General features: G+C 42.9%; 1 protein-coding gene across 1 annotated transcript in view; it reads right to left on the reverse strand.

Moving 5' to 3' along the window:
* Window positions 1–25,609, reverse strand: part of pou2af2 (POU class 2 homeobox associating factor 2) — an 89,101-nt gene that overhangs the window by 5,789 nt on the left and 57,703 nt on the right. The window contains exons 2-4 of the mRNA XM_063038403.1: window positions 21,124–21,204; window positions 14,056–14,101; window positions 3,817–4,124 (exon numbers count right to left, since the gene is read on the reverse strand). Coding sequence (XP_062894473.1) covers window positions 3,817–4,124; window positions 14,056–14,101; window positions 21,124–21,147 — 378 coding nt within the window. The 5' untranslated portion in view covers window positions 21,148–21,204. The remainder of the gene's footprint in view (window positions 1–3,816; window positions 4,125–14,055; window positions 14,102–21,123; window positions 21,205–25,609) is intronic.

Consider the following 25,609-nt stretch of genomic DNA (forward strand, 5'->3'; position numbering starts at 1 on the left):
CTATGGGGATGCTTTTCAGCAGCAAGGACTGGAAATCTGGTCAGGATTGATGGGAAGATGAATGCTGCTAAATACAGAGAGATTCTGGATAGAAACCTGTTAGCCTCTGCTAGAAGGCTAAAACTGGGGAGGAAATGAGTCTTTCAGCAGGACAAAAACCCAAAGCGCACTGCCAGAGGAACCATGCAGTGGCTTCAAATGAAGAAAACTGATGTCCTTCAGTGACCTGTTCTGAGTTCTGTCCTTAGCCAAATCAAACATTTCTGGCAAGACCTCAAGACTGCTGACTACCGCCACTCCCCAACTAACCTGGCACAGCTTGAGCAATTTTGCTCCATCACGTTGTGCAAAGCAAATAGAGACTTATCTAAAAAGATAATACTGGAATAGCTGCGAGAGGTGGTTCAACAAGCTACTGAGCAAAGGGGGATGATCACTGTTGAACTGCTGACATTTCAGTTCTCGAATTTTTAGTGTTCTATGCTTCACAATTTTCCATGTTGTTTGGGCTCGACTGTGAGGGAGAAAAGGAGAGTGTGATTCACAAATAAAAATTCTCAGTTAAATTGATTAAAATGCCTGGTTGTAATACTCATTTATTTGAGCAAAGGTTTGTACATTTTCAAGGCACTGTATAATATATACAACTTGGAGATTTACCTTCCGGCAGCAAGAAAACAAAGAAACACAATAGAATCCACAAAAACTAATGAACATCCAGTGTGCTAAATGAGCCATTTCATCGCTGAGGTAGGTGAAGGGGGACTCCAGTGGCTGCAGAGTCTAGTTCACCAAATCCTTCAAGTGACTGCAAAAAATCCAGATCATTCAGATGGTTCAAAAGCACACCTCCCAAAGGAAAATTACCGGCTGTGGATTGCAGAGATGGTAGTTGAGAAAAGGTATATTCAGTAGAATAGTTTTGTAAACTGCCCTCGAAATGTCTTGGGAACATGTTGGGAACAGAAGCAAGAGTAAGAATATGCAGGAGGGAAAGAAGTACAAGCTGGTAGGTGAGGGGTAAGCCTAGGTGAGGGGGAAGGTGAGTGATTCTGACATATCTGTCCATGGCTACCTCATATTCTATTTGGGTAGCCTTCAACCTGATGACATGAAAATCAAATTCTCTCCCAATCCCTTCTTTCTTTTGCCATTCCCCATTCTGGTTCCTCTCTCATCCCTTCTGTTCTCCTCACCAGCCTATCACTTACCTCTGGTGCCCCTCCTCCTTTTCTTTCTTCCATGATCCACTGTCCTCTCCCATCAGATTCCTTCTTCTTCAGCTCTTTACCTCTTCCACTTACCTCCTCCCAGCTTCTCACTTCATCACCCCTCCCCCACCAATCCACCTTCCCCCTCACCTGGTCTCACCTAACCATTGCTAGCTTGTACTCCTTCTCCTCATCCTCATCTTCTTATTCTGACCTCTGACCCTGGCTTTCTTCCAGCAAGCCAGATACAGCCATCAGACCTGAAGGTTTCTCAGTTTACAGAACGGACCTAACTGTTGAGCCGGAAAAGGCAAAAGGTATGTGTTTCATGATAAACTCTCCATGATGCTCCAATGTGGCAGTTTTGTTGAACTTGTGTTCCTCTAACCTTGAACACGTAAAAGTCAAATGCCGTCCATTCTACTTACCTAGGGAGTTCTCCTCCGTAATTCTGACTGCAGTTTGCATACCACCAGCAGCTGATTATAATCAAGTGTTTGAGATACTGCATGATGCCATCTCCAAACAAGAAACAGTCCATCCTGATGCATTTCAAATCAAAGTCAGAGACTTGAACCAGACCTGTTTGAAGAAATTCCTGCCCAATTACCATCGGCAGAAAATCTGTAGCACCAGAGGTCCCAACACGATTGACCACTGTTATACAAAGATGAGGAATGCTTATCGTTCCTTGTCCAGACCGCATTTTGGTAAATCAGATCGCTTGGCTATCCTCCCATCTGCACAGGCAGAGGCTAAAGAGCAAAGTTCCAGAGACTGGGAGAACAAAGAGGTGGTTGCGGGAGGCAGGAGAGCAGCTACGGGATTGTTTTAAGTCGCTAGACTGAGCCATATTCAAGGACTCATCTGTAGATCTGAATGAATACACCACGGCTGTCACAGACTTTATCAAAACAGTTGTAGACGAGTGTGTCCCCATAAAATCATTCAGTCTTCCCCAATCAGAAGCCCTGGATGAACCATGAGATCCACAATCTGCTGAGGGCCAGATCAAAGGCATTCAGGTCTGGTGACCAAGTAAATTACAAAAGGTATGATCTCCAGAAAGCCATCTCATGGTCGAAGTGGCAATTCCAGACTAAACTTGGATCAATGAAGGAAGCTCAATAGTTGTGGCAGGGCTTAAATGCTATCACCTCTTAACAAAGTTAAATCAAGTGACATAGGCAACAGCTGGGCTTTGCTACCGCATGAACTCAATGCCTTCTATGCTTGCTTTGACCATCAAAACATGGATGTACCATCACGAAACTCCCACAGCTCCCAATGACCCTGTGATCTCAAACTCTGAGGCCGATGTGTAAGCAGCCTTCAAGAGGGTGGACTCACAAAAAGCGTCTGGTCTAGACAGGGTACCTGGCCAAGTGGTAAAAACCTGTACTGATCAACTGCCTGGCGTGTCCACTGAGATCTTTAACCTCTCGCTTTGATAGTCTGAGGTATCCATCTACCTGAAGCAGGCTTCATTCATACCAGTGCCTAGAAGAGTGTGGTAACCACCCTCAGTGACTTATTTGTTATTATTTCTTTCTTTTGATATTTGCACAGTTTGTTGTCTTTAGCACACTGTTTGAATGTTCAAGCTGGTGCAGTCTTTCATTGATTATTATGGTTATTATTCTATGGATTTATTGAGTGTGCCCACAAAAAAGTGAATCTCAGGGTAGTATACAGTGTGGTGACATTCAGTATATGTACCTTGATAATAAATTTACTTTAGAATATAGAACATAGAAACATAGAAAACCTACAGCACAATACAGGCCCTTCGGCCCACAAAGCTGTGGCGAACATGTCCTTACCTTAGAACTACCTAGGCTTTACCTATAGCCCTCTATTTTTCTAAGCTCCATGTAGCCATCCAGGAGTCTCTTAAAAGACCCTATCGTTTCCGCCTCCACCACTGCCGCCAGCAGCCCATTCCACGCACTCACCACTCTCTGCATAAAAAACTTACCCCTGACATCTCCTCTGTACCTAATTTTGAACTTTTAACTTTTCTTTTGCAGTCTTGATGAACGGCCTCGGCCTGAAATGTCGACTATTTACTCCCCTCCATAGATGCTGCCTGGCCTACTGAGTTCCTCCTACATTTTGTGTACTTTGCTCAAGATTTCCAGCATCTGCAGAATATCTCGTGTGTGCATTCATGGAGTATCAGATTTCTCTGGCAATGCCAGGTGGCTTATTCAAACTATCCAGTGACCAGCTATTCACCTTGCATTAAAATCACCAACCTTGTTAATTACTTACCTTAAGTTATAAGCTTAATAGAAAATCAACTATATAATTAAGTGCATAACTAAGTAAATGTATTAGACCTATTGATTTAAATTAAGCTACTTCCCCTCCACCATCAGATCACTGAACAGTCCATGAATCCACGAAACTACCTCCACATCTTGTGTTCTTTTTGCACTATTTATTTATTTTTATATATTTTATTTTATAGTCGTTTTTATGTATTGCAATAAGGGCGAAGAATTGTCTCAGTTCAAACACAACTTCAAAAGCTTTTGGTCAACCTAACCGCTCAATACTACAGGTTAGTCACAAACAAGAGGCAAAATGGAGATTTACATACCAGTAGGAAATGGGGCGACTCATTGGGAAAAGGAGGAAAGAGAGGTGCAAGAGGCTGAGGTGCAAAGATGGAACTTGTTGCAGTTGGAAAGGTCGGTGTGCGGTAATCTCCAAATGTTTCTGTGATATATGGATCAAGCAGATGTTGATACCCAGTGACGGCTGGAGGCTCGCACCCAAAGGACTTGCTGCTCAGTGAAGATGAGTACACATCCGCTGAGTAATGTTTGGATGAAGGGCAATGAGGCAGGTCAGAATCGGAGAGGTAAGGTCTTCTTACACCGTAGTAGCTGGGTATAACATGAGAACCTATTCCAACAGAATCAAGACATGTTATTACTCATTCCAGCTGGTCAATAAAACTCAACATTATTAGCAATCATAAAAAGCTCTAAATATAGAATATAGAACATTGCAGCACAGTACAGGCCCTTCAGCCCACGATGTTGTGCTGACCTTTTAACCAACTCCAAGATCAATCAAGCCCTTCCCTCCCACACAGCACTCCATTTTTCTATCATCCATGTACCTATCCATGTCTCTTAAATGCCCCTAATATATCTGACTCTACCACCACCCCAGCACCACTCTCTGTAAAGAACTTACCTCTGACATTCTGCCAATACCTACTTTCAATCACCCTCATATTAGACACTTACACCCTGGGAAAAAATCTCTGGCTATCCATTCTATCTATGCCTCATATCATCTTGATGATTTTAACTGGCAATTGAAAACACTAGCTAGAGGATCCCTTATTTAATTGAACTGAAGGACGCATTGCTTTTTTTATCCTGTTTAGTTGTAGGTATTGTGAGAATTAGAGACACTGTTTTGGGTGGTTTGAATTTGTCAGAATAAAACATGCAGCTGGAAGCACATACAAGGGTAGAAATTGGCCTGGGGTCGTTTTTGAGCTTATAATCAATGAAGGGGTAGATGCTGGCCTGACACTCTAGGGAATTGGTGCTGGGACAACTGGGTCAACAGGACGGGGCAAATGTCACTTGTTCCTTCACATTGCCCATCAACATGTACTTCACCAGACCACTGCTAAACTACAATTAGGAATGCCAACCATTCCATGCCTAGACTACATTTGGGACATCTGATCACTTCCAGTAAGATGGTGGTGCGTGTGAACACAGCGGCCTCTGGGGGGCCAATCAAAGGTACTTTTTTCTTTGTAAAATCCATTTCTTATGATCCAAAGGCAATTCTACTCCAAGAATATCGGGTACTGCAGGCCACTCCATCAGTGAGCTGCTCATTGATCACAGTAGCCGGACTGGTGTCGGCGGTGGAGCCGGCCGAGGTGTCGACAGGGCAAGCCAGGATGTTGGAGAAGGAGACGGTTGGGATGTTAGAGGAGCAGGTTTGGGTACATGAAGAGCTGGCATGACAGCAGACCGTGATGCTGCCCACTACTCGGAAACTTCGAAGTTGGTGCAGTTCAACCATGGGAGATTGTCTCGGACATTTCACTTGCGATCTCAAGACTCTGATAATTAAAATTGATTTGATTTGATCTGATGTTGATTTGATTTGACTTGGCTGTCCTTCTCCTGTCTGCATAGAGGCAGAGGTTAAAGAGCAAAGCTCCAGAGATTAGGACAACAAAGAGGTGGTTGCAGGAGGCAGAGGAGTGGCTACGGGATTGCTTCAAGTCAGTGGTCTAGGCCGTGTTCAAAGACTCATCTGTGGATCTGAATGAATTCACCACGGTTGTCACGGACTTCGTAAAAACAGTTGTAGACGAGTGTATCACCACAAACTCATTCAGAGTCTTCACCAACCAGAAGCCCTGGATAAACCATGAGATCCGCAATCTGCTGAGGGCCAGATCCGAGGCATTCAAGACTGGTGACCCTGAAAGTTACAACGGGTCCAGGTACGATCTCCAGAACGCCATCTCACAGATGAAGTGGCAATTCTGGACTAACTTTGAATCTCTGAAGGAGCTTGACAGTTGTGGCATGGCTTGAATGCTATCGCCTGTTACAAAGCTAAATCAAATGATATGGGAGACAGCAGGGCTTTGCTTCCAGGTGAGCTCAATGCCTTCTATGCTCGTGTTGACTGTCAAAACTTGGAGGAATCATCACAAACTCCCACAGCCCCTGATGATCCTGTGATTACAGTCTCTGAGGCCAATGTGAGAGCAGACTTCAGGAGGATGAACCCACGGAAAGCATCCAGTCCAGATGGGGTACCTGGCCAAGCACTAAAGACCTGTGCAGATCAACTGGCTGGAGTGTTCACTGAGATCCTTAACCTCTTGCTTTGGCAGTCTGAGGTGCTCACATGCTTCAAGCAGGCTTCAAATATACCGGTGCCTAAGAAGAACATGGTGGTCTGCCTCAATGTCTATCATCCAGGAGCACTTACATCCACAGTGATGAAGTGTTTTCTGAGGTTGGTGATGAAACATATCAATTCCTGCCTGAGAAGCAGTCTGCTTCAATTTGCCTACCAGCACAATAGGTCCACAGCAGATGCCATTTAATTGGCTCTTACTTCAACCCTGAAAACATCTGGACAGCAAAGATACATTCATCAGGATGCTCTTTATAGACTACAGCTCAGCATTCAATACCATCATCTCCTCAAAACTAATCAATAAGCTCCAAGACCTTGGCCTCAATACCTCCTCGTGTAATTGATTTCCTCACTCGCAGACCCCAGTCAGTTCAGATTGGCAACAACATCTCCTCCACAATCTCCATCAGCACAGGTGTACCACAAGCTGTGTGCTTAGTCCCCGATCTACTCGCCTTACACTTACGACTGTGAGGCTAAACACAGCTCCAATGCCATGTTTAAGTTTGCTGATGACATCACTGTTGTAGGGCAAATCAAAGGTAGTGATGAATCAGCATATCGGAGGGAGATTGAAAATCTGTCTGAGTGGTGCCACAATAACAACCTCTCACTCAATGTCAGCAAGACCAAGGAGCTGATTATTGACTTCAGGAGAAGGAAATTGGAGGTCCATGAGTCAGTTCTCATTGTGGGATCAGAGGTGGAGAGGGTCAGCAACTTTAAATTCCTCGGTGTGATCATTTTGGAGGATCTGTTCTGAGCCCAGCAACAAAGTGTAATTACGAAGAAAGGACAGCAGAACCTCTACTTCCTGACGAGTTTGCGAAGATTCAGTGTGACATTGAAAACTTTGACAAACTTCTGTAGATGTGTGGAGAAGAGTATATTGACTGGTTACATCACAGCCTGGTATGGAAACAACTACCCTTTTGAATGGAAAATCCTACAAGGAGTAGTGGATACGGCCCAGTCCATCATGAGTAAATCCCTCCCCACCATCAAGCACATCTACACAAAACGTTGTCACAGGAAAGCAGCATCCATCATCAGGGACCCCCACCACCAGGATATGCTCACTTCTCACTGCTGCCATCAGGAAGGAGGTACAGGAGCCTCAGGACCCACACCACTTGGTTCAGGAACAGTTATTACCCCTCAACCATCAGGCTCTTGTACCAGAGGGGTTAACTTCACTCAACTTCACTTGCCCCATCACTGAACAGTTCCCTCAACCTATGGACTCACTTTTAAGGACTCTTTATCTCATGTTCTCCATATTTATTGCTTAATTATTTATTATTTTTATTACTACTATCATTTTCTTTTGTATTTTCATTTGCACATCGGTTGTTTGTCCATCCTGTTGTGTATATGGTGACATATATGTACTTTGATAATAAATAAACTTTGAATTTTGATGATTATAAACAGTAGCATTTAGCTGAACATCCAATACGCCTTTGGTATGTGGAAGTGAACCAGTGCACCCAGAGGAAACCCATGTGGTCATAGAGTTATAGTGCACTACATCACAGAAACGGGACCTTTCAGCCAAATCAGTCCAAGCCAAACTCTTGTTGCGTCTGGTCCCATGGACCCACACCTGGATCATAGCCCTCCATATTCTTTCATCCATGCACCTGTCCAAATTTCTCTTAAATATTGAAATTCAACCACATCCACCACTTGTGCTGGAAGCTCATTCCACTCTCTCAACACCCTCTGAGTGAAGAAGTGTCCTGTGATGTTCTTCTTAAACATTTCCCCTTTCATGCTTAACCCACGACCTCTGGTTGTAGTCTCTCCCAACCTCAGTGGAAAAAGCATGACCCTACATTTACTCTATCTACACCCCTCATAATTTTGTATACCTCTATCAGATCTCTCCTCAATTGCCTACGCTCCAGAAAATAAAGTTCTAATCTATTCAACCTTTCCTTTTAACTCAGGTCCTCAAATTCCAGCAACATCCTTGTAAATTTTCTTTGTACTCTTTCAATCTTATTGTTATTGTTCCTGTAGGTGGATGAACAGAACTACACACATAGGGAGAACATGCAAACTTCACACAGAAGGGCAGGAAGTCAGGATGGAAGCCAAGGCCCTGGTGCTCTCATGCAGCTGTATTACGTCGAGCAACACTGTGCCTCTTCATTTAAGCTCTGATATCATTGCCTCTTAATGAAATTCTCCAGCAAAGATCACTCGCCTCCTGTGAGAATTCTGTTCTGGGATTGCATTCTTCCCATTTAACATCTAAAGAGGAAACATCTACTGTCTGGATCATCTCTCCCATGTGGAACGTGGCTTTTCAAAGTAGGTGAGCAGTTTCAGCCCAGAGTGTTTGGGTATAGATCAGAAAAAATTATGTTGGTATTACTGAAGTATGAACACACCATGCTTGGTTATGTCTCATATTATGTTATAAAACATCTAATGAAATTAATGTTTTGGCCCCCTTATCTAAGAAAAGACATGCTGGCATTGGGGAGGGCCACAATAAGGTTTACAAGAATGACCCTGACAATCAAAGTGTTAATGTATAAGGAGTGTTTGATGGCTTTGGGCCTGTGCTCACTGGAGTTTAGAAGAATGAGGGGGGATCTCATTGAAACCTATCAAATATTGAAAGGCCTCAATAGAGTGGATGTGGAGAGGATGTTTCCTATAGTGGGGGAGTCTAGAATCAGAGGTCGCAGCCTCAGAAACGAGGAACATCCATTTAGAACAGAAATGAGGAGGAATTTCTTTAGCCAGAGGGTGGTGAATCTGCAGAATTTATTGCCACAGACACCTGTGGAGGCCAAGTCATTGGATACATTTAAAGTGAAGGATGATAGGTTCTTGATCAGTAAGGACATCAAAGGTTACGAGGAGAAGGCAAGAGAATGGGGTTGAGAGGGATAATAAATCAGTCATGACAGATTGGTGGAATAGACTCAATGGGCTAAATGGCCTAATTCTCCTGTGTCTTGTGGTCTTATGAAGGGTCACAAAAATAGTCCTTTCTATATATGTCCTTTCTCATATTACAACAGCAACCATTAAGTTATTATTACTTTATTATAACATTAAACATTGGTATGGGCACCACGGTAACGTGGAGGTTAGCACAACGCTATCACAGCTCACGGCATCAGAGTTCGGAGTTCAATTCCAGTGCTGTCTGCAAGGAGTTTGTACGTTCTCCGTGTGGAATGCATAGATTTCCTCCCACAGCCCAAGGACGTACTGGTTGGTAGGTTCATTGGTCATTGCAAATTGTCTTCCGATTAGGCAAGGGTTAAATCGAGGAACTGCTGGGCAGTACAGCTTCAAGGGCCAGAAGGGCTTGTTCCATGCTGTAGCTCAATAAAGATATAAATATATTGTTAGATATCCTGATGGTATAAATATACCTATATTTCTTTTGAAGTGATTTGCATATGAGGTCATTATAAATTAATTATTTTATTGTCAGTTTTTCTCTGCAGCTTTTCCACTTTGAGGAAATGAACTTGCACAAATCATTTATCTGTATTGATCTCATGCAGTAGGCAAATCATTTTACTGTTATAACACAATGTACTTTAAATGGAACTACACTGTCCATGCGTGCACAGGTGCAATGAAAAACTCGCAGCAGCATCACAGGGACAGACGATCAAATACACAACATTCACAAGAGAAAGATAAATTAAACATAAGTTATACACAGTTGGAAAGAAAGAGTCCATTTAAGCGCACAGAGGTCAACGTTTTCATTGTGTTGCTAAGCTGTAGTGATAATGGCTTTGCCAGTTGATTCAATAACTGAATGATTGAAGGGAAATAGTTGCTCCTGAATCTGGTGGTCTGAAAATGCAGGTTCTGTACCTCCTGCCCAAGAAGATGGCATGGCCATCTTGATGATGGGGATAAGACCATAAGACATAGGACCAGAATTAGGCCAGTCAGCTCTGCCATTCCATCATGGCTGATCCCGGATCCCACTCAACCCCACACACCTACCTTTTCACTATATCCTTTGATGCCCTGACCAGTCAGGAAACTATCAACTTCCACCTTAAATGTACCAATGGACTTGGCCTCCACCGGAGTCTGTGGCAGAGCACTCCACATATTCAATTTTTACTCTCTAGCTAAAAAAAAAATCCTCCTTACCTCAGTTCTAAAAGGTCACCCCTCAATTTTGATGCTGTGCCCTCTAGTTCTGGATACCCCACCAGAGGAAACATCCTTGCCACATTCACCTTGTCTAGTCCTTTCAACATTCGGTAGGCTTCAATGAGACCCCCACACATTCTTGTAAATTCCAGTGAGTACAGGCCCAAAGCTGCCAAATGCTCCTCGTATGTTAACCCTTTCATTCCCAAAATCTTCCTCGTGAACCTCCTCTGGACTCTCTCCAATGACAATACATCCTTTCTGAGATAAGGGGCCCAAAACTGTTGACAATACTCCAAGTACAACCTGACTAGTGTCTTATAAAGCCTCAGCATTACCTCCTTCTTTTTATATTCTATTCTCCTTGAAATAAATACTAACATTGCATTTGCCTTCTTTACCACAGACTCAACCTGTAAACTAACATTCTGGGAGTCTTGCATGAGGAATCCTAAATCCCTCTGCACCTCTGATGTTTGAACCTTCTCCCCATTTTGATAATAGTCTGCACTATTGTTCCTTTTACCAAAATGCATTATCAGACATTTCCCAACACTGTATTCCATCTACCACTTTTTTTGCCCATTCTTCCAATTTATCTAAGTCCTGCTGCAATCACATTTCTTCCTCAGCACTACCTACCCCTCCACCTATCTTTGTATCATCCGCAGACTTTGCCACAAAGCCATTAACTCCATTAACCAAATCATTGACAAACAATGTGAAAAGCATCAATCCCAATACTGACCCCTGAGGAACACCACTAGTCACTGGTAGCCAACCAGAAAAGGCTCCCTTTTCATCCCACTTACCATCTTCCTAACTGTCAACCATTCCTCTATCCATCTATTTCCTGTAACACCACAGGATTTTATTCTGTTAAGCAGCCTTATGTGTGGCACCTTATCAAATGCTTTCTGAAAATGCGAGTAAATGGCATCCACTGCCTCTCCTTTGTCCACCCTGCTTGTAACTTCCTCAAACTCTAACAGATTTGTCAGGCAAGATCTTCCTTTACAGAAACCATGTTGACTTTGACTTACTCTATCATTAGCCTTCAAGTACCCCGAAACCTCATCCTTCATTATAGACTCAAACACTTTCCCGACCACTGAGATTAAGCTAACTGGCCTATAATTTCTTTTCTTTTGTCTTCTTCCCTTCTTAAAGAGTGGAGTGACACTTCCAATCTTCCAGTCCTCCAGGACCATACCAGAATCAAGTGATTCTTGAAAGATGATGGATCTTTGATGATGCCTGCCTTCTTAAGGCAGGACCACATCCAGATACTACCAATGGTGCGGATGGATGTGCCCATGACACATTGAGCTCAGTCCACTAGTCTCCGCAGCTTCTCATGTTCCCGTGCATTCAAATTGCTGTAGAAGGCCTTAATGCAACCAGTCAGTGCACTTTCAACAATACAAGAGTGGAAGTTTATTGGTGTATTTGATGATAAGAAAAAGTTGCTTCACTTCCTGATGTTGAGATCTGAGGTTGACCTGTTGAAGCTGTGTTGCATTCTTAGTAAATGTCAGTAATGCATGAATCACCTCCACTAGTGTAGGTTTATTTATTGCATATGACCAACATTGTCTTAACAATGAGGCCCTCTGTTAGTCAGGGTCGAACATGGATGTTGTATCCCAGCTGTCAACATGATACGCAAGACTGGAGAGCAAGCTGTTGACAATGTAGCAGGCTCCCCCTCTCCACGCATCTGCGAGCCCGAAGGAATGATAGGGACCAATACAGTTTGGCACCAGCGGTGTCGCAGGAGTTGCCAGTCAGCATTAAACTCAGTGTCGGACTGCCTTAGGGACTCCAGCTCCGGATTTTTCCTCAGGGTTTACTCCCGAAGCCTTTCCCATGAGTAGGTAGAGCCACAAGGCAGCGGAGGTTTGAGATCAGAGTTTTTCTTCTCCAAGATGAGCTGCCAACCATGGCTGACGAGCTCTATCTGCCTAAAACAACTGGTTTTAAGGCACCAGTAATTCGCTTTTGCCCCTTCTCCTGTCAGTAGAAATGGTTCCGCTGAGCTTAGTAGCTAAGCCACATGTAAAGGCCAGGAGCTGGGCTTGGTTGTCAGAGTCTATTTGACATGCCCGCCATTGGGAGAATGTAATAGGTAGTGGAAGCTTGTCCGCACTACTTCCTCTGGCTAGAACAACCTGAACAATGTGTTACAGTTGAAATGAGTAAGCCAAGGCTCAATAAATGATAATTACTGGAAAAGGCACCTAGCAGGGAACCGACGGTGATCAGGAGGGCCAAGGTCCCAGGATGAGGCTATCCCATTGCACTTCGGGTGTGCTGACGCCTGCGATATCCCCAAATGCCCTCGTACCCCATCCGTTATTTATTTTTATACTCATATTCTTTCTCTCACTCTCCTTTTTCTCCCTCTGTCCCTCTGAATATACTCCTTGTCCATCCTCTGGTTTCCCCCCACCCTTGTCTTTCTCCCTGGGCCTCCTGTCCCGTGATCCTCTCGTATCCCTTTTGCCTATCACCTGTCCAGCTCTTGGCTCCATCCCTCCCCCTCCTGTCTTCTCCTATCATTTCGGATCTCCCTCTCCCCCTCCCACTTTCAAATCTCTTACTAACTCTTCTTTCAGTTAGTCCTAACGAAGGGTCTCGGACTGAAACGTCAACGGTACCTCTTCCTAGAGATGCTGCCTGGCCTGCTGTGTTCACCAGCAACTTTGATGTGTGTTGACAGAATTACTAGCAGTTTTATGGTAGAATTATGTGTTCGTCCATCGTTGACGTCGATGAGGACCTCGACACCATGATGATGGTGTCGAGACTAGCGCGTGATTTGGATTTAAGAGAGGGAGAGTTGTGCAGCGTCAGCCTCACTCTCTCTTCCCAATTCCCATCTGGATCCAGTGGCAAGACAGAGTTGAGACAGCTGGAGATGGGACTAGGCGCAGTGGATGACCAGGACGTCTTTTGTGTCTTGTCCTGCTCTACACGTTCCACGACGCTTGCAGAGACCGCCTTCTTGACCGTTGGACCTTCCATAGGTCTCGTCCGCTCAATCCGCCGGAGTCTGTCTTCACATGCTGGGATAGACATCTCCCTATCACAGCACCACAGTAATTCTACCACATAAATGTTAACCTTATTCTAATCATGAGCAAGAGTTAGCAACTTATTAAAAAGCAAAGACTACTTGGATCATTTCTTGTCTACCTCAACAATTCACCAGGACATATTGGGTGAGGCCTAATTTAGAGGTACAGCATGAACAGGCCCTTCCAACCCAACGAGCCATGCTGCTCGGCAACACACTAATTTAACCCTAGCCTAATCACAAGATAATATACAATGACCAATTAACCTACTAACATCTTTGGACTGTGGGAGGAAACCAGAGCACCCGGAAGAAACCCACATGGTTATGGGCAGAACGTACAAACTCCTTACAGACTGCGTCAGTATTGAACTCCGATGGTCCGAGCTGTGATTGTGTCGCACTAACTGCTACGCTACTGTGACGCTTCACAGGACCGTTGCCAAGGTTGCTTCTTGACACGCAGCTTTTTTTAAACCTGCAGCTCGCTAACATCCAGAAACGAAATGTCAGTATTCAATAGAGGAGGGAATGAACAGTATATTGTACTTTCTGAATTTTTGTTTTATTTGGTGTGAAGTTTTAATCACCTTCATGGAGGCAGCAAACACAGAAGACAGAACCTAAACCACAAGTTAAAACCCTTTCATCCCATTTAACACTTTGCAAATATTTGGCAGAAATTCCACTTACCAGGCATTTGGACATAAGCTGATGATTGGGAGGAATTGGTTCCTGTCTAAAGAGGAAGGAATGTTTATTGTTAAATGTAATCAACAGTATATTCAGTACAGATGATCAGTAAGATTTAGAGTGAGGCACCAGCTTAGCAGAGTGTCCCATTCCATGTTTATTTATTGAGCTACAGCATGGAACAGGTCCCTCCGGCCCTCAAGCCGCACCACTCAATAACTCACCGAGCTGACCCCAGCCTAATCACAGGACAATTTACAATGACCAATTAACCTGCTAACCAGTGTGTCTTTGGATTGTGGGTGGAAACCCACGATGTTCATGGGGAGAATGTCCAAACTCCTCACAGATGGCGCTCAAATTGAACTACGAACTTTGAATCGCCCCAAGGTGTAATAGCATCGTGCTAACCGTTATGGTGTCCAGCAACGATACAACTCAGCAACACCTCCAATCTTTTTATATTTTTAAGGAGGCTTTATTTAATGTCTCCCTGGCATAAATGTGGTCAAAGATGGACTTACTGACCAAAACAAGGGGAAGCCAACATGATAAAAGAGCAGAGTTTTTCTCTGTGTGATAGAACGTGGAAGGCAGACAGTATAGCACAGCACACAGGCCTTCCTGCTCACCATGTCTGTGCCAACTTTGAAGCCAATTTTATCTAATTCCATCATCTATCTATTCCCTGCCTCTACATGTGTCCATCTAAATGTCTCTTAAACATTTCTGCCTGTATCTGCTTCTAGTGCCTTCCCTGGCAACACCTCAAAAGGTAGCATCCATTAGCAAAGACCCTCACCATCTAGGACAAGCCCTCTTATCAATAATAACATCAAGGAGGATGTACAGGAACATGAAGACCCAAACTCAATGATTCAGGAACAGTTTCTTCCCTTCCACCACCAACGGACAATGAACCCATGAACATGCCCTCATTTTCCCTCTTTTGTATTTCTAGTTATTTATTGTAACTGAAGTAATATTGTTACATCTTGCACTGTACTGCTGCCAGAAAACAATAAATTTCGTGACAGACATCAGTGATAATAAATCGGATTCTGATTCTCGGGACCTATCACTGTCTGTGTAAAACTTTGCCTTGCACATCCCCTGTAACCTTTCCATCTGTCGTCCTAAACTTTTGCTCTTCTGTATTTGATATTTCCTTCCCGAGAAGAAGACTTTCTTATGACCTATCCTACTTATATCTCTTATGTTGGCAGCACAACAGTGTAGAAGCTAGCATAACGCTTTACAGTGCCAGCGTCCACAGATTCGGATTCAATTCCTGCTGCTGTCTGTAAGGTATTTGTATGTTCTCTCTGTAACTGACTGTAAGGTACTTGTACAGTGGCATGCAAAAGTTTGGGCACCCCTGGTCAAAATTTCTGTTGCTGTGAATAGTTAAGCGAGCAGAAGATGAACTGATCTTCAAAAGTCATAAAGTTAAAGATGAAACATTCTTTTCAACTTTTTAAGCAAGATTAGTGTATTATTTTTGTTTTGTACAATTTTAGAGTGAAAAAAGGAAAGGAGCACTATGCAAAAGTTTGGGCACACCAAGAGATTTGAGCTCTCAGATAACTTTTACCAAGGTCTCAGACATTAATTAGCTTGTTAGGGCTATGGCTTGTTAACAGTCATCGTTAGGAAAGGCCGGGTGATGCAAATTTCAAAGCTTTACAAATACTCTGACTCCTCAAACCTTGTCCCAACAATCAGCAGCCATGAGCTCCTCTAAGCAGCTGCCTAGCTTGCTGAAAATTAAAATAAATGATGCCCACAAAGCAGGAGAAGGCTATAAGAAGATAGCAAAGCATTTTCATAGAACCATAGAACACTACAGCACAGAAAACAGGCCATTTGGCCATTCTAGTCTGTGCTGAAACATTATTCCACTACACTCCTCAGTGCCCTACCATTTACTGTGTATGTCCTACCTTGATTTGTCCTTCCAAAATGCAACACCTCACACTTGTCTGCATTAAATTCCATCTGCCATTTTCTGGCCCATTTTTCCAGTTGGTCCAGATCCCTCTGCGAGCTTTGAAAGCCTTCCTCGCTGTCCACAACACCTCCAATCTTCGTGTCATCAGCAAACTTGCTGATCCAATTTACCACATTATTATCTAGATCATTGATATAGACAACAAACAACAATGGTCCCAGCACAGATCCCTGAGGCACACCACTAGTCACAGGCCTCCAGTCTGATAAGCAATCATCCACTACCACTCTCTGTCTTCTCCCACACAGCCAGTTTCGAATCTAGTTTACAACCTCTCCATGGATACCTAGTGTCTGAACCTTCCAAACTAACCTCCTATGTGGGACCTCGTCAATGGCCTTATAAAGTCCATGTAGACAACATCCACAGCCTTTCCCTCATCTACTTTCTTGGTAACCTCCTCGAAAAACTCTACAAGATTCGTTAAACACGATCTACCATGCACAAAGCCATGCTGACTATCCTTAATCAGCTCTTGGCTGTCCAAATACTTGTATATCCGATCTCTCAGAACACCTTCCAATAATTCAGGCTCAGGCTCACCGGCCTGTAATTACCTGGTTTACTTTTGGAACCTCTTTTAAACAACGGAATAACATGAGCTACCCTCCAATCCTCCAGCACCATACCCGCAGCTAAGGACATTTTAAATATTTCTGCCAGGGCCCCTGCAATTTCTACACTAGTCTCTCTCAAGGTCCAAGGAAATATCATGTCAAGCCCAGGGGATTTATCTACCTTTATTCACTGTAAGGCAGCAAGCACCTCCTCCTCTTTAATCTCTATATGTTCCATGACACTGCTGCTTGTTTCCCTTCCTTCCATATACGCTATGCCAGTTTCCTGAGTAAATAATGATGCAAAAAAATTGTTTAAGATCTCCCCCATCTCGTGAGGCTCCACGCATTGATGACCACTCTGATCTTCTAGGGGACCAATTTTGTCCCTTACTATCCTTTTACACTTAATATACTTGTAGAAACCCTTTGGGTTTACCTTCACATTATCTGACAAAGCAACCTCATGCCTTTCAGGTAGCCGTTTCCTTAGTTTGTAACGTAATTAAGATATGACAGTTAACAGGAACGGTGGAGGTCAAGTGGAGGTCTGGAAGACCAAGAAAACTTTCCGAGAGAACTGCTTGTAGGATTGCTAGAAAGGCAAATCAAAACCCCCTTGTGACTGCAAAAGACCTTCAGGAAGATTTAGCAGACTCTGGAGTGGTGGTGCACTGTTCTACTGTGCAGTGACACCTGCACAAATATGACCTTCATGGAAGAGTCATCAGAAGAAAACCTTTCCTGCGTCCTCACCACATTTGCAAATGAACATCTAAACAAGCCTGCTGCATTGTGGACTGATGAAGTTAAAACAGAGCTTTTTGGCCGCAATGAGCAAAGGTATGTTTGGAGAAAAAAGGGTGCAGAATTTCATGAAAAGAACATCTCTCCAACTGTTAAGCACAGGGGTGGATCAATCATGCTTTGGGCTTGTGTTGCAGCCAATGGCACGGGGAATGTTCACTGGTAGAGGGAAGAATGAATTCAATTAAATACTAGCAAATTCTGGAAGCAAACATCACACCATCTGTAAAAAAGCTGAAGATGAAAAGAGGATGGCTTCTACAACAGGATAATGATCCTAAACACACCTCAAAATCCACAATGGGCTACCTCAAGAGGTGCAAGCTGAAGGTTTTGCCATGGTCCTCTCAGTCCCCTGACCTAAACATCATTGAAAATCTGTGGATAGACCTCAAAGGAGCAGTGCGTGCAAGACGGCCCAAGAATCTTAGAGAACTAGAAGCCTTTTGCAAGGAAGAATGGGCGAAAATCCCCCAAACAAGAATTGAAAGGCTCTTAGCTGGCTACAGAAAGCGTTTACAAGCTGTGATACTTGCCAAAGGGGGTGTTACTAAGTACTGACCATGCAGGGTGCCCAAACTTTTTGCTTTGGGCCCTTTCCCTTTTTTGTTATTTTGAAACTTTAAAAGATGGAAATAAGAAAGTAATCTTGCTTAAAATATTAAAGAAATGTGTCATCTTTAACTTAATGCCTTTTGGAAATCAGGTCATCTTTTACTCGCTTAGCTATTCACAGTAACAGAAATTTTGATCGGGGTGCTGGAACTTTTGCATGCCACTGTATGTTCTCCCTGTAACTGTCTGTAAGGTATTTGTATGTTCTCCCTCTAACTCCCCAGTATTTGTATGTTCTCCCAGAGTAAGCTCTGGTTTATATGCTCTATTTTCCTCCCACATTCAAAAGACATCCTGGGTTAGGGTTAGTGAGTTGTGGGCATACTGTATTGGCGCCAGAAGCATGGTAACACTTGTGAGCTGCCCTCAGCACATCCTTGGAAAGTGTTGGTCATTAACACAAATTACATTTCAGTATACAGTATACAGTAACAAATGAAGCTATTCTTTAATGATTTTATATACTTCCATCAGATTGTCACTCAGCATCCAATGCTTCCAAGTAAACGATGTAATACTCTCCAATCTAGTTAACATCCCAGTGAACATCTGCAGAATATCCACAGCCTCCATAGCATTTCCTATGGTGTGTCAACCAGAACTACACACTATGCTTCAAATATGAACCAATCAATGTTTTATATACCAGCAACATGACTTGCCAACTTTTATACTCAGTAACTCAAGCAATGAAAGCAAACGTACCACACTCCTTCTTTACCACCCTATCCCGTTGTGTTGCTATCTTCAGACACAATTGCAACCTGAGATCCCTCTGTACATCAATGTTCCTGAGGACCCTGCCACTTCCCTCACTGGTCATCATTCTCCCTAAAAGGAGAAATAAAGAGATCAAGTGGGAGTTTGCCTCAGTGACAGCTCACTCCCTTAAAGCTAGATCTACCTCTCCTCCTCTACTGGAATCATTTTTATGCAAAAATATTAACAGCACAATTTGCATGCTGCAACAGTTAATACTTTTAGATGTTGTTGGCTGAGCACTAGGAGCTTTTGCCACTTATTTGCCTTGTGTTCTGCTCTCCTTAAGGAAATGAACTTATTATCTGGCTGAGGTAACAGTTGTCAAACAAGTTGCATTTATTGTGAGAGGGGTTTCTATGATAAGCAGTCTGTCACCTGACATCAGGAGCCAGCATTAGGAAAAACATGAATCAGTCACGGGGTGGAGCTAAATGCTCTCCAGATTAGAAGACAATCTGTTCTTGAATCTCAATGAATTGGTGCGGATGTTTCAATCTCTCATTTTTATCTCAGAGGGAGAACAAAGGGAGAATAGACTGGGACCATGGTCAGGGTTGGAAAGTTTCAACAGACAACATAACAGCAAAGATCAGAATTTGAAAGCTAATTGTTAGAAAATGTTAGAATTGATAATTCTGAAGATCTTTGGCACATTTTTGCAAGATGAAAGGAGCTATATAAATGGAAGCTGCTGTTGTTATTGGAAGCAAAGGAAATTTTGTTGGAGTGATCGAGCGGTGCTGAAACTGTCTTCACCATAAGCAGATCAATACTGTGAAATTAGCAAAGAAATGTATCTACAGCCACATCCAACCAATTCACATCATGATTCAATGGAACTAACCTTTTACACAGACTGTCAGAACTACTGTGGTACCTGTGTCCTCCACATGAAACCTGCTGGATATGAGCTCAGCAGTGGCAATGGTACACAATCATGTGGGACCTGAGTCCAGTGGCAACCATTCTAATCCCCCATCTCAACACAAGCTGGAAGAGGCACTCATATGGCTGAATCTCATACTATGCTTCATTTTCAATTACTGCCAGGGTGGGAAAGAGGTGGACTAAGTCACGAGATGGTTGTAGAGTTGCCTGCTTTGCATGCACTGGTTTCATCACTAGCTCAATAGATTTCAGTTACTTTTCAATTTTGAACTATTGGTCTTTTGCCTATTTCTGATTTTAATCAGTTCAGCATCAAATGACAGGTTTTTCACTATCTAGAATCTATACTCAGTGACCACTTTAATAGATACACCTTGGAATCCATTGAGATCTTCTGCTGCTTCAAGGTTCACTTTAAGGTTTGACGTGCTGTGCATTCAGAAATGTTTTTCTGCACACCATTGCGGTAACATGTGGCTATTTAAGTTACTCTTGCCTTCCTGTCAGCTTGAAGGAGTCTAGCCTTTCTCCCCTGACCTCTCTCATTAACAAGAAGTTTTCACCCACAAAACTGTCACTCACTGCATGCTTCTTGCACCATTCTCTGTAAACTCTAGAGATTACTGTGTGTGAAAATCCCAGGAGGTCAGCAGTTCCTGAGATACTCGAGCTGCCCCATCTGGCACCAACAATCATTCCACAGTCAAATTCACTTAGATCACATCTCTTCCCAATTCTGACATTTGGTCTGAGCAACTGAGCCTCTTGACCATGTCTGCATGTTTTTAAGCATTGAGGTGCTGCTGATGAGATATTTGCATTAATAAGCAGGTGTACTGGCCTCTGAGTGTAAGTTCTGGAATTGTGCCCTCACACAAATGTCAGAATATAGCAGTTTAGAAACAAGAGGTTGCTATGTGGTCCCTGTCGCCTAATCTACCAACACTGTCTGAACTATTACTCTGTGCTTTCCTTTTTAGAATTTCCATTTTGGTTCACAAAGAACTACCCCAGATCCCAAAAGTGAATTTTACTTTCTTTCTTTTTAAATCTTTTTATTGAATAAGTATACAAAAAGGTAAGCCATATAAACATTAATACAATGTTAAAATATAATAAAATTCCAGAAGGTATCAATACCAAAAAAAAATACTACAAACAATGTAATTTAAACATAAGAAACCAAGATAACATAATAGTATACTAAATTTTATATATATCAATAGAAAAAAAGAAGAAAAAACCCAAAAAAAAAACCCACCGTGCAACTAACTAAAAGCAAAGCAAAGCAATGGGCTAACTTGAAACCAAACAGAGTTAAACTTAAAATCAAAAGTGAATTTTAAAAGAATTGGAATTTAGCAATGGACCCAGAATCAACTCACTAAGTTTTGTCCCACCTCATCTGAGACACACTTTAAAACCTACTTCTTTGACCAGGCTCTTGGTCATCTGTTCCAATATCTCCTTATGAGGGTCGCTGTCAAATCGTGCTTCATGATGACGCCCCTGTTTTAAAAGAAAAAAAATGTGCAATTATATAGTACTTTTTGCTGTGTTGGATGACCCTAATGCATCAGCTAATGACTTTTGAAATGTAGTCGCAGTCTTAATGCAGAAATGTGGTATAAAAATCGCAGACTGCTTGCTCCCCAAATATTGATGTCATATTACGATTGAAAGACATGCTACGTTGACACAGCAATGTGTGACGACACTTGCGGGCTGCCCCCATCACTTACTTAGGTCATGTTGGTTGTTAACGCAAATGATACATTTCACTGCATGTTTTGATGTACAAGTGATAAATAAATCTGAATCTGAGATTGGCAGGGAATCTAATTTCCAGGATCCATTCATTCATCCATTGGTTGTCTTGAAAATATCACCATGGGATATTTTACAGCTACCTAGGAGAGTTGATGATTTTTATTTTGGTTTATTTATGTATTTATTTAGAGATACACCACAGTAAAACAACAAGTCCATGCCACGCAATTACAGCTTGGTGAGCAATTCACCTGCCAACCCATACGTCTTTGGAAGTTGAGAGGAAACTGGAGTGCTCGAATGAAACTCATGCAGGCATGGGGAGAACATACAACCTCCTTATACACAGAGGCAGGAATTGAACCTGGGTTGATGGCGCTGCAATAGTTTTGTGCTAACTGCTATGCTTGTGCTCCACACTCTATGTTCCCTCTGAAAGGCATCACCTCCAGAGCTGTTATGTTAAAAGTGCTTGGCAAATACTAATTCTTAAAAATGCTGGAGGAACTCAGCAGGTCATGAACAAACAGTCGACATTTCGGGCTGAGACCCTTCTTTAGGACTGGAAAGGAAGGGGGTAGATGCCAGAATAAAAAGGTGGAGGGAGGGGAAGGAGGCTAGCTAGCAGGTGATAGGTGAAGCTTGGTGGGTAGGAAAGGTAAAGGACTGGAAAGGAAAGAATCTGACAGGAGAGGAGAGTGAACCATGGGAGAAAGGGAAGCAGGCGGGGACCCAAGGGGGATGATAGGCAGGTGGGAAGAGGTAAGAGGCCAGAGTGGGGAAGGAAAAGTCTTTTTTTACCAGAAGGATAAATTGATATTCATGCCATCAGGTTGGACACTACTCGGACGGAATATAAGGTGTTACTCCTCCACCCTGAGGATGGCCTCATCACGGCACAAGAGGGGCCATGGACCGCGATGTCGGAACAGGAATGGGAATGGGAATTAAAATGTTTGGCCAGCGGGAAGTCCCACTTGGGGCGGATGGAATGGAGGTGGTCGACAGAACGGTCCCCAGTTTACGATGGGTCTCACCAATGTAGAGGAGGTTGCACTGGGAGCACCGGATGCAATAGACGAACCCAGCAGATTTGCAGGTGAAGTGTTGCCTCTCCTGGAAGGACTGTTTGGAGCGCTGAGTAGAAGTGAGGGAGGAGGTTAATGGGCAGGTGTAGCACTTTGGTTGTTTGCAAGGATAAGTGCTAGGAGGGAGAATAGTGGGGAGGGACAAGTGGACAAGGGAATTATGGCAGGAGCAATCCTTGTGGAAAGTGGTGAGGGTGTGGGTAGGGGGAGGTGAGGTAAAGATATGTTTGGTGGTAGGATCCCTTTGGAGAAAGCAGAAATTGTGGGGGATGATGTGTTGGATGTGGAGGCTCAATGTTACTGAACACAGTGACAAATGCTAATGGTGGGCTCATTGGGCCAGAAGGACCTGTCACCGTGCTGTATCTCTGAATAAAAAAAATAAAATTTCTCTTTCATAAATCCATTCTGACTTTATCTAATCCTGATGCATTTCAATTTGGTATGGATTGACCACATTTACTTACCTATTTATTTAAAGGTGGGCCCACGTTGACTAAGTAACTCACTGGCCTGTATGTCTTCAGGAACTGGAGCACCCGGAGAAAGGCCAGACTGTCAGAGGGAGAACGTGCAAACTCCACACAGACAATAGCCAAGATCAGGACTGAATGTGACTTACTGAAATCAAGGCACCAGCTGAGTTATTGTGCTGCCTTCTTAAAGGGTTTATGATTCATGATCGATGCTGCAGCCCAGCTCGTTCATGCCAACCAGGATATCTATCTACATATATAACTGCCTTTCACCTGTATCCATCTAAACCTTCATCTAGGCACCTGTTCTAATGTCTTTCGAATGTTGTAATTGTATCTGCTGGCAGCTCACTTCAGATACTCTCCAACTTATGTATTAAAAACTTGCTCCTCTAATCCCCATTATATGTTTTCCCTCTCACCTTAAACCTATGCCCTCAAGAGTTAGACTCCCTTACCCTGACAAAATGACTGAGACAATTTACCCTATCCTATGCCTCCCAGAATCAAATAAATCTTAAGAAGGTCATTCATTCAAGACAAATAGTCCAGTCTAGCTAATGTCTCCATAAAAACCATAAAACAGAGGGGCAGAATTAAGCCATTTAGCCTATCGAGCCTGTTCTGCCATTCCATCCAGACTGATTTATTAACTCTCACAATCCCATTCTCCTGCCTTCTCCAAGTAACCTTTAATGCCCTGTCTAATCAAGAACCCATCAAGCTCCACTTTAAATATACCCAATGACCTGTCCTTCACAGTTGTCTGTGGCAGTGAATTCCACAGATTCACCACCCTCTAGCTAAAGAAATTTCTTTTCATCTCCTTTCTAAAGGAACATCACTCTATTCTGAGACTGTGCCCTATGGTCCTAGACTCCCCCTCTATAGGAAACATCCTCTCCTCTCCACCCCGACTCTATCTGGGCCTTTCAATATTCTATATTTTTCAATTAGATCCCCCCCACCATTTTTATAAACACCAGTGAATACAAGCCCAGAGCCATTAAACACTGCTTATCCATTAACTCTTTCATTCCCAGAGTCATTCTTGTGAACCTCTCCTGGGCCCTCTCCAATGCCAGTACATCTTTTCTTAGATAAGGGGCCCAAAACTGCTCACAATACTCCAAGTGCAGTCTGATCAATGCCTTATAAAGCCTCAGTGTTACATCCTTGGTTTTATATTCTAGTCCTCTCAAAATGAATACTAACATTGCATTTGCCTTCTTTATAGCTCAAGCCCGGCGGTCCAGGAAACATTTCTGCGAATCTATTCTGCACCCTCTCTAGCTTAATCATATGCTTCGTATAGCCAGCTACACCACAGACACTAGCCTCCACAGCATTAAGGACATCTTCAAAAGGCAATTCCTCAAAAAGGCGACATCTGTTATTAAAGACCCCCATCATCCAGGACATGCCTTCCTGTCATTTCCCACTGCTCTGTTCTCTCTACACACATGATTGTGTGGCTAGGCACAGCCCAAATGTCATCCATAAATTTGCTGACAACACAACTATTGTTGGCAGAATTTCAGATGGTGACGAGGAGGCTTACAGGACTGAGATAGATCAGCTGGTTGAGTGGTGTTACAGCAACAACCTTGCACCCAACGTCAGTAAGAACAGGGAATTGATTGTGGACTTCAGGAAGGGGAAGTCGAGAGAACACACACCAGTCCTCATTGAGGGATCAGAAGTGGGAAGGGTGAGCAGTTTCAAGTTCCCGAGTGTCAACATCTCTGAGGATCTATCCTGGGCCCGACATACTGGTGCATTTACAAATAAGGCATGACAGTGGTTACCTCACTATTTTTGTTTTTGCTCTCTTTTTTCGCTACTTTTTAAATTCATTTTTATACATAATTCTTATTGTAATTTATAGTTTTTTATTATTATGTATTGTAATGTACTGCTGCACTGAAACAACAAATTTCACGACATATACCAGTGATATTAAACCTGATTCTGTGTCTATTTGGGTGAATTTTGCCAGTGAAGAAGTGTAGTAGAGTGTTAAATGAGGATAGTGTAGTTGCAATGTCTCTTGCATTCCTGGGTATTGATATTGCAGTATCAAGCCACGGTGCAAGCAGACAGGGTATTTTCAACATTGTATCCATAGAAATTTGTTAGAGTATTGATGACATTATTCAGCCTCAGAAGTAGAGAAAGAGAGAGAAAGGAAGAGAGAGCAGCAAATCCTAACCATTCGCAGATGCTACCTGGCTTACCGAGCACGTCCAACATTTCTGTTTTTATTTCAGATTTCCATCATCTGCAGAATTTTTTTAATTTCAATTTTTTTTTGTTATAAGTATTAGTTTATTACGTCACATGTACCAAGATAAAAAAAAGCTTGTCTTACATACTGTTTATACAGATCAAATCATTACATTTAATGAACATTCTGCTATATCTCATAAATCAATGACTAAACCCTCCAGATAGGTGTTATTTATTTAAAGTTAGAGCACAGTAGCAGGCCCAACGAGCCCGCACCACCCAATTACACCCATGTGACCAATTAATCTACTAACCTGTACGTCTTTGAACTGTGGGAGGAAACCGGAGCAC

Source organism: Mobula hypostoma, chromosome X2 (assembly GCF_963921235.1).
Source record: "Mobula hypostoma chromosome X2, sMobHyp1.1, whole genome shotgun sequence".
In the NCBI taxonomy this organism is placed as follows: Eukaryota; Metazoa; Chordata; class Chondrichthyes; order Myliobatiformes; family Myliobatidae; genus Mobula; species Mobula hypostoma.